We start from the raw sequence: 16,159 nt of genomic DNA, 5'->3' as shown, positions 1-16,159 counted from the left end.
TCCGTTCCCGCTCCTTTACATTTAAATTTGCTATTTTTTTCAATTTTCTTCATATACACATAATAATAGGGCAAGTCACTCACTAATCTTGTCATTATATTTTCAACATCAAGCAATTTTAAACTCCGGTATTCTTGATCGCCGTCTATATCGGACTGTATCTTTATAAAACGTCCATATAAACCGATCTACCACATTGATTTCTTGGAGGATCTACTGGGAGCAATTGTCATTCGATTCGGTTTATTTTATGACCTCCAAAATTCTTATCAAGATTGGTCCCAATGGTTCATATTCGTATATATCCCCCATATAAACCAATCTTTAGCTTTAGGCTTTAGCAGCCAATGCTATCATATCCTTAATACTAAATTTATATTTACTATAGGCTTAATACAATAAACCGATCCCCCGATTGTACTCTTTGTACCCCTAGAGGTCCTACAGACCATATGGGACTTAACCGGTCTATAACCTGATAAAACTCCCATATAATCCGACCTCCCGATTTTACTTCCTAAGGCTCTAGAGGGCACAATTATTATTCGATTTGGCTGAAATATTCCTCCTATAACCTCCAACATCTATGCCATGTATAGTCTGAATCCGTCCCTAAACAACAAGTAAAATTACAATTAGTTTGGCCGTGCTGAACTATGGATACCCACCTACATGGATTTATTTACTATCCTATTTTATTTCAAACCTACTATATCTGTATAAATGTCCACGTATTGGCCAATTTTGATCATATTCGGTTCTGGTGCCGAGAAGTCTTATACAAGTCACGGTTTAAAGTTTCAGGGAAATCGGGATATAAATGATGACTTTATGGCTTATGATCACAGATCGGTCCATTTGGCAGCTATATGCAAATACGGTCTGATATGGACCATACGCGGTTCGGATACCCAATTGCCTAGTGCAACTCCATGTTCCAAATTTATAGCAGAATATGGTCTGATCTGAAACACATTTGGTTCGGCCAATTGGGAAAATTAGTCAAACTCACCAAATTTCAGCGAAATTGGAAAATACAGTTTTTATGAGATTAAGACCTTAAATCGGCATATCGGACTACATTACAGCTATATCTAATGTAGTCCGATCTGGACTATGTTCAGTTCAGGCAACTGTCTCAAATTTCAGTGAAATCGCTTACTAAAATGGGGATTTTAAATGGGCTTAAAACCCTAATTCCTAACATGTACCGACCTGGACCATAATCGTCCTGAAAAGAGCTCTATTGTTATCCGATTTGGCTGACATTTTTCACGATGACCTCCATGACCCTGACCTCCAACAACCATGCCGTGTGCTAAGACAGCCGAATTGGTCTTCTGATTATACATCTTGATCACCTACATGTAGGAATTCTCATGATTGCCTAATTTTCTGCTTTCTAAAGAGAAACCGTGCAAACAACTTGGAAAGTGTGATCCTATTGTATATCCAGACTTGTTTCTTTACCCATTAAGGCTAACTGATTTTAATCCATATATGTACTTTACGTAAATATTATCTTGTACACATCAATCTCCACCATCACCTCTTAAACTAATTTATTCCTGCCCGAAAATTTCACTACATTTTACTTCATTAAAAAAACATCACTCAAATGTGAATAGCAACACAGTTTTTCCATTCGTTGTTGGGCATACTTAATTGATTTGTCATTTATAATCTTTCAATTACAGAGAGACAACAAAAACCGCAGCCGCCCTTCCGGGCGCTGTTAACGAAAGGCAAGACATTGACGCGGCGGTTAATTGCCGACGAAGACCAAAAACCCCAAAAAGCAAACTCAAACAAAATTTGTGGCTTTCACAGACATTGAGTAACAGTTGGCAAGGCAATTAGCAATCAACCACAAATCGGCAGTGGCAACGACAGAGACATCGAGAGCAGCAGCAACAGTGGCAACGGCAACATCTGGGCGGGAGAAACCACCAAATTGACATCAATAACAATGTACCATGGAGGCTTGTTTAGGTTTAGGCAGAAATCAACGTTCCAACAACAAATCGCCAAAAGATTTGAAATTGCAACAACAACAGCAGCAACAACAATCCGGGCTGCATACATTCCATCATCATCACCATCAGCAACAGCATCAGCAGCAGCAGGGGAAATTGCAACAGCCGGTGACAAATCAAAATTATTACACTACACAGCAGCAACCGCAGCAGCAAAGGCAACATTTAATCACACGTGGCCAACAGCAGCAGCAACAGTTGCAACAACAGAAATTACAACAACAACAACAGCCCCCTACAAATGTAGCCGGGGACTTAAAGCAGCAACAGCAGCAGCAGCCACCTACATCCCCCCTTTTGGAACGCCAACAAATTGGCCAAAATGTGAGGCAAAATGTCTCCATGTCAGCAACCGCAGGAGGGGGAGCAGGAGGAGCTGCTACGCCCGCATCATCAGCTAGAACAATGCCTAAATACAAGAATACTGCCCCCACACTGCCCTTTGAAGACTTATCTCCAAAAAACCCCATATCTGCCACTCAGACAATGATGTCCTTGCAACAGAGTACAATTCAGGTTGATGTCACGCCAACACTGCCCTCATCTGTTAGCCCCACAAATGCTGGCGGCGGAGGTGGTGCCGCCAACAAAAGTTGTCGAAAGATCAGCATTCGACAACCACAGGCACAGGCACAGACACAGCATCAACACCAACATCATCATCACCACCATCATCATCATCAGGTGCAGCAGCATCAACAGCAGCAACTTCACCTTCACCAGCAACAACAAATGACTGCCGATTTGGATGCCATTGAAATATGTGCTGACCCAGAGCCCATGGTCTCTTTCAAAGGTGCTGGCTTAGTGAGGCATACAAAAACCTTGGGACGCCTGCATCAGACCCATAGCATGGACGAGCAATGGTCGCAAATGCCTCAGACCACCTCCATGCAATTGCTGCAATTACAACAACATCAGCAGCAGCAGCAACAACAACACCATGACTATTCATATGCCTACTATGAACCTGGAGCGGCAATGCGCCACACCAACATACCCAGCTCCCAATTAGTGGCCGATGAAGAGGATCTAACACCAGCTCCGCCCAACTCCATTCGCGCTTTGCTGTCCAAGGGTAAAAAGAATAAACTTTTGGTCTCACCCGCCACCCGACAATCGTATCAGGTGCGACTAACGCAACAACATCAGAAACAATTTTCCAATAATCCAGGCTCTTCGGCGGCAGCTAAGTCAGCGGTAGCTGCAGGATCTTCGCTTGCCGGGGCCGTGGGAGGAGGGGCGCCCAGCAACATATCAACGCCAGAGAATTTCTATGAAGAAATTTCCGCCTCCTCCACATCGTCATCATCGAACTCCATGACCAGCCATAGACAATTGCGTTCCACCTCGCATTCTGCGGGCTCGCTAACCCAACAGTTGGTGGAAGAGGAGTTGAGAAGAGTACAAAATAGGCATCATAAAATTTTGGGAGAACTCAATTTATCCGTAGAGGCCATGCTAATGCCAGAAAGTCCACCCAATACCAGTCCCACCTCTGGCAGCAGCACCAATGCCCCACCCAAGGAACCCACGGCTCCAACTGTCAGTGTCACCTCAGCTTCGGGGCAGCCCTTGCGTCTAACCTCATCATCAGTGGACAACATATGTGATCCTGGGGCCACGGCAACAGTAGGAGGGGGTGCTATAGCCCCCTTGACCTCCTCGGCCACTATAGCGGCTGGTTTGCTGCAAACCTCCTGCCTGGGAGCTGCCGATCTGGACAGCGGATTTAGTGGGAGTAGTGGAGCGAGCTATATAGGATCCCTGCGTTTGCATAAAACCAATGCCCTGATGAACTCACGCACCGCTGGCCAGCAGATGCAGACATCATCCGCTGCTGCGCCAACCCTGGCCACCTCCAATAAGTCCCAACAAAGTGCCTTTGCTTATGCCACACAAAGTTGTCGCTCCTTTCAAAGGGCCAACACATGCATCGACACCAATGCCTCGTCGCGCTCCCACTCCTCGGCCATAAAACATCTGCCTCAAGTTCATGGGGCTGGCAATAAACATCCCACCCTCTCGCATGGCTATTTGCCAACGGATGGGGCCGTCGCCGCCGCCATGATGATGACAATGAACGACGACGATGATACCGCCCTAAATTCATCGGGGTTTTTTACGCGTGCTGCCTGTGGTCGACGTATTTTAAATTGTGCCAAAATAAGAGCGGCCGAAGATCCCGGCCCAGTGGTTGTGGTGGAGTCTAAAGCTCGCAGCTTTTGGAATCGCAAAGGATGGCGCAAGTTTCCCGGCTTCTCAACATCAACGTCCAGCATAAATGATACGGGTTTAGCAACAGGTAAGTGAACTTTATTGCTTATGTTTCGCAATCCTTTCTTTGACGGTTTTTTTTTTTGTTGGTTTTTGCTTTGGGTCTGCGTTTTGTTCCCTTATCTGGTGTTGCGTTTTTTTCCCCATTTTTGGGTTGCTGTGATAATTTGTTATTTTACAGCGGGACATAATTGTTTTTTAAGTATGGCCACGTAAATAATTTATGACACTCCTCCTTTTCTCTTGTCTGGTTTTGAAACTTCAGCAGTTTTGTGGGGACAAAGGCGAAGGGTTCTTGCCTATGGAGAAGTCCCTTTCATTGGCGTGATTCATAAATCATGCGATTACATTAAATTCCATTAACCCACTTGTCTGTAAAGTGGTAACAAAATACTTTATGTAGGAGTTCGATTTTCCTTCTTTGTTTGTCTTAATTCCTTGGAACATGTATTATGAGAATGTTCTAGATTTAATTTCCAAAAAAAAAGAAAGAAAACAACATTTTGGTATTTGATTTATGTGAAATCTGGACAAATTGTTTCACGAAGGTCAAATAAATGGTTTTGTTAAATGTAGTGATTTTTGCAAAATTCACAGAAGAGCTTTAAAATCCAGTAAATAGAAGTGAAGAAATACTGAACTTCAGATCTGCTCATTGAAAGTTATGCTTGAAAGTAATTTTTTATTTATTTTTTAATTGATTTCTTGACATTAAAAAATCCCTTAAAAAGCGTTTCCTCTGTGAACTCTGTAGACCTGGGATGGCACGTTGAAACATATATTGTATCGACATTTGCAGAAATCAACTAAAACCAGCATTTCCAAATTAGGGTGTTTTCAGGGGTGAGGTGGTCCCCCCTTTTGTTTATTGCCAATGGTTAAGGAGAGTTTATAGGATGAGGCGTCCCCCAAACACTTAGGGTGGCCACTCAGTGACTTGGCCTTGAAAATATATATCAGATTCGTGTTCTACTCTAAAACAGCAAATGCGTCCTATATGGGTGGTATAATGGGGGTGGGGTGGCCCCATAGATACTTTTCCCCAATATTGATATCAAATTCTTGCTTTACTCCCAAAGACCTTTCATTTGAGGCCCATATTGCTATGGTCATAAATTGTCCTCTTTGGGGGGTGTTTTTGGGAGGGGCGGCCCTCAAAACACTTGGCCCCATATTTCAATAAAAGATTCGTATTCTCCACTCAAATACCTTTTATTGAAGCCCTGTATTGCCGTGGTCAGTAAATAAGTCCTGTTTGGGGGTATTTTGGGAAAGGGGTGGACCCCCAGAAACTTGATCCCAAATTTGGATTCTACTCGCAAATACCTTTCATTTGAGTCCCATATTGCCATGGTCGGTAAATATGTCCGATTTAGGGGTTTCTTGGGGGTTACGAGGTCCCCCTAATTCCGTCCGACAACTGGATATCAGATACGTTTTCTTATCCTAAATACCTTTCATTTTAGTCCCATATTGTCGTGATTGGTTTAAATATATATTTGAATTGTGAATTTCGGATACCAATTTTTTATTTTTAGCATACAAAATTACCCTTAAATCGCACCACCCATACCGAGATCTGGCGTTTCTGAAAATTAAGGTAATGGGGAGGGTCCGTCCGTTTGTTTGTCTGTTTCGTATAGACTGAAAAACGGCTGAACCGATTTTCATGAAATTTTCACAGATGGTAGAATTTGGGCTATTGGTTAATATAGGGTACTACATTTTTTGATATCCGAAGGGGGGGCGGACCCTTCCCTATACTTTAATTTTCAAAAACGTCAGATCTCAGAGATGTGAGCAGCGATTTAAACGAAATTTTGTATGTCACCTTATGGTACTCCAAATACACGAAATCGGTATAAAATTTTTGGGCCGAATAACTTGGGGGGGACGCCCCATCCCAAAACCCACTCGGACGAACATGTTTACCGATTGGGATAATATGGGTATCAAATGAAAGCTATTAAAGAGTAGAGTACGAACTTGGTATACAAATTTCACCCAAAGTGTTCGGGGGTCCCCCACCCCCAAAAAAATCCCCCAACAGGACTCTTTCACCGCATTGGGCAATTTGGGTATCAAATGAAAGGAATTTAAAAGCAGAGTACAAATCTGATATAAAAATGTATTCCTTGGTGTCTGAAAGAAATGAAAGAAATTTGGGAATAGAGCACCAATATGATATCCACATTGCGGCGAAATATCTTAATGGTCGTACCAGTACCCCCAAACAGTGCTTTTTCTCTGATCGTGCCAGTATAGGGCTCAGATAAAGAAGAAGAGAGTGAAAGAAGGCGCAGCGCAGCGGACCCTGTCCAGCTAGTTTGTTATAAATATGCACATTTCACAAGTCATAAACATGGAGCATTACACTATCATGTCAATTTCACAGTTATAACACTGTAAATACTCTAAACTGTCAGAGTTATTCGACTAAATGCTAAGCGAAAAACTAAGATTTAACAGATCATCCCCTCCCAGTCCCCTAAGAGCAAAAATGAGGAGTTTTTTCTAAACTGTATCTAGGAGACCACACGATGGAGCCATATTCCACCGTCGCACAGTGGGAGAAAATCGAAAAAAAAACTTAAAAAAAAATATGATGTGTGAGAACGGGTAGAGATATCTCATTGAAATTTGGAATGGTGAGAGTTGAGGTGTTAGCGGCTTCGTGTTCAAGGCCCTAGATGGTCCGGGCGCCTCTTGGCAGGCCCCTAAAGTTGGTTACCTCGGGACTCCGAAAAATTTTTGGGGCTGCCAAAACTTCATTTGTTTTCCGACTTCAAAATTTTTTTTTGTAAAAATTTCTACAAAAAAGTTTTGGAGATGTTCAACTCTTATTTTTTTATTGCAATTTGCACCGAGATCTGCTTTGTATTTTAATTTACGAAGACATTTGCGCTCACAAAAATATGCTTTTTTTTAAGTTTTTTTTTTTCGATTTCCTCCCACTGTGCGTCGGCCTCATAGAGACATTTAGACAAGTAAGGGTCATTAATTTCCTTCGAACACCTTTGACAAAACCTATAGCAGACATCGATCAATATGAGCGTCAAACCTCAGCTTGCTATCAAGTATAACCCCTAAGTCGTTAAATTGAGGTATCTCATCCAGTCGATGGCCATTTATGAAATACGTAGTGAATAAAGCAAATCTTCTGCAAAAGGTAATTTTCTTGCACTTATCCAGGTTAGAAGACATATGATTCTCATCACACCACTTATTAGCCGATTTCGATGAAATTCGGCACTGGGATTAGGCCCTTTGTCGATCGAGTGGAGTATGGTTTGGATCGGAACATATTTGTATATAGCTGCCATACATGCCGATCTCCTGATTTACTGTCTCGAATCCACATTGAGTCCCGATTACGCGATTTATCTGAATTTTGGAATGCTGAGCTGCGTTAAACTTTTGACTTCTGTGCTGGGTTCGTCCTAGATATAGCTTCTATGAGTTCAAAAATTATCCATTTTCATGGAATTTTGTCGAAATATCGTTTCACTTGTTGTTTGTTCATTTATATATGTTTGGTGGTCGCCCCACCCCCAAAAACCTCCCCAAGCCGAAGCGTTGGTCGACTGGGACAACACAAAACTCGAGAGAAAACTTTAAAGGACGAATCTGATATCGAAATTGGGAGCAAATGTATAGGGGACAGCTTTTCTAACTAACTCAAATAAGGGCAAATATTAAAAGTCCTTAATGAAATTTCCCTACTTACAAATTGTAATATATAACTCCTACCCAAAAAACCAAACAATCCATTTAACTCAAATTACATATTAAATTAAATTTTTTAGCCTTTAATTTAGTTTTTATTAAAGCAAAGTTTTTTTTTATTTAATAAAGTCCACTTTTTTGTGCTTGGTTTTCAGTTCACCCTTATTAAATGCAAATTAAGCCTAAACAAATTAATTTATTTTGCCCTGCTCCAAATTCAAAATAATTTATGTAAAAAAAAAATACTTTAAAATGTTAATTTTCGATATTGTTTGCATTTAATTTAAATTGCAATTAATACCAAATAAACACTAACAACAAACACTGCGCCACCGCATGACTTCCAAATAAGCAGATTCTAAACTAAACCTAATTTCAGAATAAAGGGAATGAAAAAAAAACGCAAATCCACATACCACTGCATTACCCGGGAGTTTGGATATCAATCCCTTTAACTATTCAACACCCTTCAATGAAACACAAACCATTTCCGTTTCCGCAAATAAAAACCATCGAACGTACCTAAAAGCCAATGAACGAAAGTGATGCTCAATTAAATTTAAAATAAATTACCAAATAGTTGTTACAAACACACTCACACACACACACACCAAACCGGGATTTAATTTGGCCAACTTGAATGGCATTTAGGCATTTGCATTTTTTTGCCACATAGGATTCTATGCGAACCAGAGGCAATTAGAAATTTTACAAAACTAAAGCTCTTATTAAAATGCAATTGAAATACTACAACAACAACAACAATATTATGCAAATTCAATATTCAATTGATGGGGCGCGTTGAAGCGCATTGGCCCATACACATAGGGCCAGTTAGTAGCCAAACAATTTTTCCAATATTAATTTGATCGAAATAATTAGGAAACTTGCCACATGCCAGATAAACAGTTTTGGCCAAATTTGAGGCTTTTTAAATAATCATGAACATAGCTATCATTATCACATTTCCCATTATCATCATAATAATAATTTTGAATAATTTGACAGTAGGGAGGCAATTTCCGCATTAGACAAAGCACCAGCAGCAGCACATATGCTAGACATTACAATTCAACCAACAGACAGACAGTATTTATGACTACAATACATAAAGGGCATAAATTGAGCACAATGAGTTTAGACGGGGGAAAATGGCAAAAAGATGGCAAAAAGTCTGCTAAAGTTAATAGAGTGGAAGTTTAAATGTTTTCAATGGCACAATTGAGAGACATAAAAAATTGAAGCAGTTTTTTCCATATTGAGATCAGAGAATATATTTAAAGCCCGGAAATTAATTGCAGCTTGTTTATGGGAAAAAGCGCAAAGCATTTAGAATAATTGAAAGTACACACAGAAAGTAATTTTTTTATAGTACAAAACAATTATGCAAAGTATCCTCAAAACAAATTGCTGCCTTAATTGATGAATACTTGTATATTTTATTTTTTGGTAAACATTTGTTATGCCAATAATGTGATTTCCATAAAATTATGAAACAGAGAAAATAGATATTTTGGTTTAACCCTAGGAAGGGCAGATGGGTCCCTACAATTCATTTGGCAATTTTATGAAATGGTGACTCAACGTATTAAAAACCTGGTAAAATCGAGTTAAATTAACTATCCTTTTTTATAAAAACTCCCCTGGAACATATGGGCTGGTCTGGATCATATTTGATCAGCGAAATCGGGGAACAATTCCGCTTTTCATGGGATTAAGACCACAAATTTGAAGATCGGTATATATGGCAGCTATGCCTAAATATAGTCTGATATGGACCGTTTGCTTGTCGGGTTATGGGAGGCTAATTGCAAGTCACTGTGTCAAATTCCAGCGAAATCGGGTAATACATTCAACTTTTATGGCCTAAAGACCCTTAATCGGCAGATCGATCTATATGACAGCTATATCTGAATAAAGACAAATCTGAACCATATTTGAGTCGGATATCAGTACACTCATAGAAAAAGTTTGCTGAAAATAGCAAACACTGTCTGCTACAATTTCAGAGCAGCAGACTGACTGTCGAAAAGTCTGTTGTTTGCTGAAAATTACGGATGCTTAGTTATGAAGGGACTGTTAGAAGAAAAACTAAAATCAAATGTAAATGTGTGTCTCAGTGGATGTTTATAATCAGCACTGAATGTATACATTCCATAAACTTTTTTCTTTAAAAACAAAAGGTTATGTCAGCCATGTACACATTAGTAGAGCAATAACAAAAAATGAGAGCGAGCTTAGCCACATTTCGAAATGTATAGCAATGGATGAATCAGGTAGTTTCTTTACAGAAATATTCCACAAATTAAAATCAACTCTTCCAATAAAATTTATTAACAAGTAAAAACGTGCTAAGTTCGGCAGGGCCGAATCTTATATACCCTCCACCATGGATCGCATTTGTCGAGTTCTCAAGAAGTCAAGACCCAAGATCGGTTTATACGGCAGCTATATCAGGTTATGGACCGATTTGAACCATACTTGGGGCAATTATTGGATATCATAAAGAAACACGTCGTGCAAAATTTCATTCCAATCGGATAAGAATTGCGCACTCTAGAGGCTCAAGAAGTCAAGACCCAAGATCGGTTTATATAGCAGCTATATCAAAACATGTACCGATACGGCCCATCGGTCAATACCAACCGAAATCAGGTTATGAACCGATTTGAACCTTATTTGACACAGTTGTTGAAAGTAAGAATAAAATACGTCTTGCAAAATTTCAGCCAAATCGGATAGGAATTGCGACCTCCAGAAGCTCAAGAAGTCAAGACCCAAGATCGGTTTATATGACAGCTATACCAGGTTATGGACCGATTTGAACCATACTTGGCACATTTATTGGATATCATAACAAAACACGTCGTGCAAAATTTCATTCCAATCGTATAAGAACTGCGCACTCTAGAGGCTCAAGAAGTCAAGACCCAAGATCGGTTTATACGGCAGCTATATCAGGTTATGGACCGATTTGAACCATACTTGGCACAATTATTGGATATCATAAAGAAACACGTCGTGCAAAATTTCATTCCAATCGGATAATAATTGCGCACTCTAGAGGCTCAAGAAGTCAAGACCCAAGATCGGTTTATATAGCAGCTATATCAAAACATGTACCGATACGGCCCATCGGTCAATACCAACCGACCTACATGTGCAAAATTTCAAGCGGCTGTTTTAGCAAACAATGAATAACAAATTTGGTTGAGTGTAGGCTTTAATCAACTAACTCTTTCAAATTTTAGCGAAATCGGATAACAATTGTGGGTTTTATGGGCTCGAGACCTTTAATCGGCAGATCGGTCTATATGACAGCTATATCTAAATATAGTCCGATCTGAACCATATTTGAGTCGGATGTCGGGAGGCTTAAAACAACTCACTGTGTCAAATGTTAGCGAAATCGAATAATAATTGTAGCTTTTATAGACCTAAGACTCTTAATCGGCAGATCGTTGCATATCGCGGCATGCATATGGCCTGATCTGGACCATATTTAGGTGTGATGACGGAAGGCTTAAAACAATAAATGCAGCTTTTATCAAGAACATTAACCGGCAGATCGCTATATATGACAGCTACATTTGAATATTGACCGATCTGAACCATATGTGAATCAGTTAACGGGAGGCTTCAATCTACTCACATAAACCATCACATCGGTCCTTATAGCAGCCATATGTAAATATGGTCCGATATGGGCCATATTCGGTTTGAAGGTTGGGACCCTTAGAACAACTTCCTGTCACAATTTCAACAAAATCTGACAAAAAATACGGCTTCTACGGACTTAAGACCCTAAATCGCCTGATCGGTCTTTATGACAACTATATCCAAATATAGTAGATATGCCCTATTGAAGAACTTAACCTGTGTAAACGAGTCTTAGCAAAATTTCAACTGAATATCTCAATTTTTAAAAACTAGCGTGATTACAACTGACAGACATACGGACGGACAGTCACACGGATATGGTTTAATCATCTTAGAATTTTACAATGATACAGAATACGAAATGACTAACTGAATATACCCCTTATCCTAAGGTGGTGGGTAATAAAATGAAACATATGTAAAGGGTGTTTTTTTTAACTATAATCATTTTGCCAACACTGGATTAAGCAGCTCACGCACGTTTCGTGATTTGTTTCACTGTCAAACATCTTCCGTTTGGTCTATAATTTAACAATGAATCAATCGTCTTACAAACGAACAACGCTAGCTAATTATCGAATTTTTTTTGTCAAAATGCGTGCCCTGTTAATAAAGTACATAGTGCGCTTAATTGTGCTCAGTGACGAAGCTCATTATTGGTTCAATGGCTTCGTAAATAAGCAGAATTGTCCATTTTGGAGTGAAGAGTACCACACCCACATGTTGAAGCCACATGTCATGCATGTGGCTTGGACAAAAATAAGTTGGATATCATCTCACGATAGCGCTCAACATTCACTGTTATGTTACGATTCTCATCATCTTTAAAGAAGTACGGTCCAATGATGCCACCAGCCCATAAACCGCACCAAACTGTGACTTTTTCTTGATGTATTGGTAGCTCCTGCAATGCTTCTGGCTGATCTTTACTCAAAAATGGACAATTCTGCTTATTTACGTAGCCATTGAACCATAAATGAGCTTCGTCGCTGAACACAATGAAGCGTGCGATGAACTTTATTGAGAGGCGAGTTCGGTGAACATTATACTTCACGTTCGGGACCGGTCAATAAGCCCCCTAGGTCGTGCGATTTAACGCCTTTAGACTATTCTTTGTTAAAGCTAATGTCTATACAGACAAGCCCGCTTCAATTGATAAATACCGGCCGAAATGTTGGAAAGAGTGTGCCATAATTGGACTAATTGGACCATTTGAGGCGCAGTCACGGTCAACACTTGAATGAAATTATTTTAAAACATTTAAACATATGGACCGTACTATTGATTCAAATAAATATTACATGCATCTTTCTGAATTTTACGTGTCTTTTTTTAACTTTCCTATAGTTCTAAAAATTTACTCTCTATATATTTTGGAATAAATATATCGCTCTTTTTTTTTACCCACCACCAAAGGATGGGGTATACTTATCTAGTCATTCCGTTTGTAACACCTCGAAACTAGTCATTCTAGTCATTCCGTTTGTAACACCTCGAAACATGCATCATAGACCTCATAAAGTATATATATTCTTGATCGTCTTGACATTTTAAGTCGGTCTAACCATGTCCGTCCTTGAAATTTTGCACAAATATATCTTATTAGTGTAGGTCTAGACCCAGAGGTCTCAATGTTAACCCAGAGAAGACTGAAATATGCCTGCTCACGAGGAAGACAAGTGTGGGCCAACTTAACGCACCACGTTTCCTCAATAAGACGATTTCGATATCTGACAAGGTCAAATACTTAGGTGTGATCTTGGACAGGAAACTGAATTGGAAGTGTCACATTCAGGAAAGTACTGAGAAGGCTCAAAGATGTTGGGCACTATGTAGAAGGGCAGTGGGCTCGAAAAGGGGCCTGAATCCGAGGATAGTCCGTGATTAAACCAATACTTACTTACGCCTCAGTAGTTTGGTGGACTGCTATGGAGAAAAAGTGCAACACAAGGGCCATACAACACGTTCTGAGAACATGTTGTCTTAGCAAAGGCGGAGTGATTAGGACAACGCCCACTAGAGCACTAAAGACTATACTAGTTATCCGACCCATTGACATACAGATTAAGTGTGAGGCAGCCACTGCGGCTATGAGACTTAAGGCGATGGGAGAATGGATTGAAGATGGGATCAGCTCATACCATCACGTGTTCACCCTGAGTCTTTTCTTCGCTATTGCGGTACAGTGGTGCTCTAAAGGTGCTCAACCCTCTTCAACTTTTCCTCTTCATTACATACACTACAGAAGTCTGCTTCTCCCTTCGTCCAGCACGAAATCAAGGACTTGACGTTGCAAAGACCTGGTAGGCACCTAAAAGCAGTCCGATAAATGTGTATACATATGATTCGAAGAGGAGTCCTCTCCAATACCTTAAAATAGTATCATCGAGATTCGTCAAAGTTATGTCGATCGTCTCTAGCTTTCTAAGTAGTAACTGAAAATTCGTTTAGTATAAGTTCGATCAAACCCATTATTTAGAGCTTTTGAGTAGTACATTTGAACAAATTCCATTCGACCAAAAATAGTTACAATTTATTTATTAATTTTATTGATTTCTTAATAGTCATATCTAAGCCTCCTCGGCAAAAAAAAGTGAACTTATAGCAACGATATATACTCCTATGATAATATCCAAAAAAATTAAATAATTAACATTTGAAAAAAATTTTAAGATCTTAGCCATAATTCATTTTAATTGGCTTCCCAGCCATAACAATATAGTAAAAAAATTTTAACTGTTGAATTTTTTAATAATTGTTTAAAGAGTTCTCTTCAAAAAAAACTCCTACTTGGGAAAATATTTATTCATCCTCTCATGTAGTTTATCTAACATATTTATTTTCAAACCGGTATTATGATAGCCTTGTCAGTTATCACAAATAACGGTATTCAACAAAATACATTCGCTGCAGGATACAAAGGGATTTTGTGTCTGCACAACAACCATTATCCATTTTCTGCAACTTTATATCATGTTCACGTTTCGAACTAAAATCAATCACTTGCCATAACTCTTCACATTTAACGATTAATGGCATGTCATAATTTTTAAATATTCACAATGCAAAGGGAAACTTCAACATTTGATTTAACGCCTCATTTAGATGGTAGTTATGTTCGGTGTTATTTGTACTGCATTTAAGAATAAATTGCATGTGTATGTGGTTTAAAACAATTTGAAAATTGTTGTTAATACATCATGTTGTGTGAGCAATGTATCCTGAAGGCACCATAAATTATACGAATTTCAAAAAAACGGACCAAAAACTACAGGGCAAACATTTGAGTGTCCATACATCATATGTGTTCAAACACAGTAAGCTTTAAAATATGATTTTTTTTTCTTCGTCGTCTTTTCGCTTTTGTTTTATTTAGTTTGCATCAATTTCATTTTTGGCCAAAATTACATTATGCCAAGCAGTGTTTGTTGGTCTGTTTGTTTGTTTGTTCGTTTGTTTGCTTGTCCATTGCCAGTAAATTGAGTTGACATGACTGCGAATCATGTAGCACAAAATTCGGAACATAAGGCAAGCCAAGAATGGCCATAAGTGAAATGTTGTTAACAAAATTCCAACATTTTGGTAGCCTTTGAAAGGCATACAATTGCAGTTGTGTGAGTGTTTCTAACATTCATTGTTTGTTTGTTTACACATAGAAAAATTTAAGGCTTTGTATGTGTTTGAAGCCAAGCAAAAAATTGTTATGGGTAAAGACATACTTAAACAAAACGCAGGTTAATATTCGATATTCAGTACTCACTTAGGCGGTCAAGTCAAAAGCTAAGATTCAAACAGAGTTAGTTTTTGCAAAGGTTTCGATATGGTACATTTCTTTTTTTATCCTCCATCATAGGATGGGGGTAATACCAATTTCGTCATTCCGTTTGTAACACCTTGAAATATGCGTCAAAGACCCCATAACGTATATATTGTATATTCGTGATCGTCATGACATTTTAAGTCGATCTAGCCATGTCCGTCCGTCTGTCCGTCCGTCTGCCCGTCCGTCTGTCCGTCCGTCTGTCCGTCCGTCCGTCTGTCCGTCCGTCTGTCGGTCCGTCTGTCCGTCCGTCCGTCTGTCCGTCCGTCTGTTCGTCTGTCTGTCCGTCAATCCGTCTGTCGAAAACACGTTAACTTCTGAAGGAGTAAAACTAAACGCTTGAAATTTTGCACAAATATTTCTCTTTAATGTAGGTGGGTTGGGGTTGGAAATGAGCCAAATCGGTCCAAGTTTTGATATAACTGCCATAAAAACCGATCTTGGGTCTTGATTTCTTGAGCCTCAAGAGGGCGCAATTCTCCTCCGATTTGACTGAATTTTGCACATGGTGTTATGGTATCACTTCCAACAACCAAGTATGGTTCAAATCGGTCCATGTTTTGATATAGCTACCATGATTTTGCTGCCATGATTTTGGGTCTTGACTTCTGGAGCCTCTAGAGGGCGCAATTCTTATCCG

The 16,159-nt window shown here is 39.5% G+C and overlaps 1 protein-coding gene across 2 annotated transcripts in view; it reads left to right on the top strand.

Annotated features, from left to right (window-relative positions):
• The window catches only part of LOC106093114 (myb-like protein I), a 520,509-nt gene that overhangs the window by 146,574 nt on the left and 357,776 nt on the right, over positions 1-16,159 (top strand). For both annotated transcript variants that reach the window (XM_059366944.1, XM_059366945.1), the window contains exon 2: positions 1,698-4,341. In XM_059366944.1, coding sequence (XP_059222927.1) covers positions 1,977-4,341 — 2,365 coding nt within the window. In that variant the 5' untranslated portion in view covers positions 1,698-1,976. The remainder of the gene's footprint in view (positions 1-1,697; positions 4,342-16,159) is intronic.

Source organism: Stomoxys calcitrans, chromosome 4 (genome assembly GCF_963082655.1).
Source record: "Stomoxys calcitrans chromosome 4, idStoCalc2.1, whole genome shotgun sequence".
Lineage (NCBI taxonomy): Eukaryota > Metazoa > Arthropoda > Insecta > Diptera > Muscidae > Stomoxys > Stomoxys calcitrans.
Note: the sequence above shows the minus strand (reverse complement) of the source record. Positions and strands in the feature narration are given on the sequence as shown.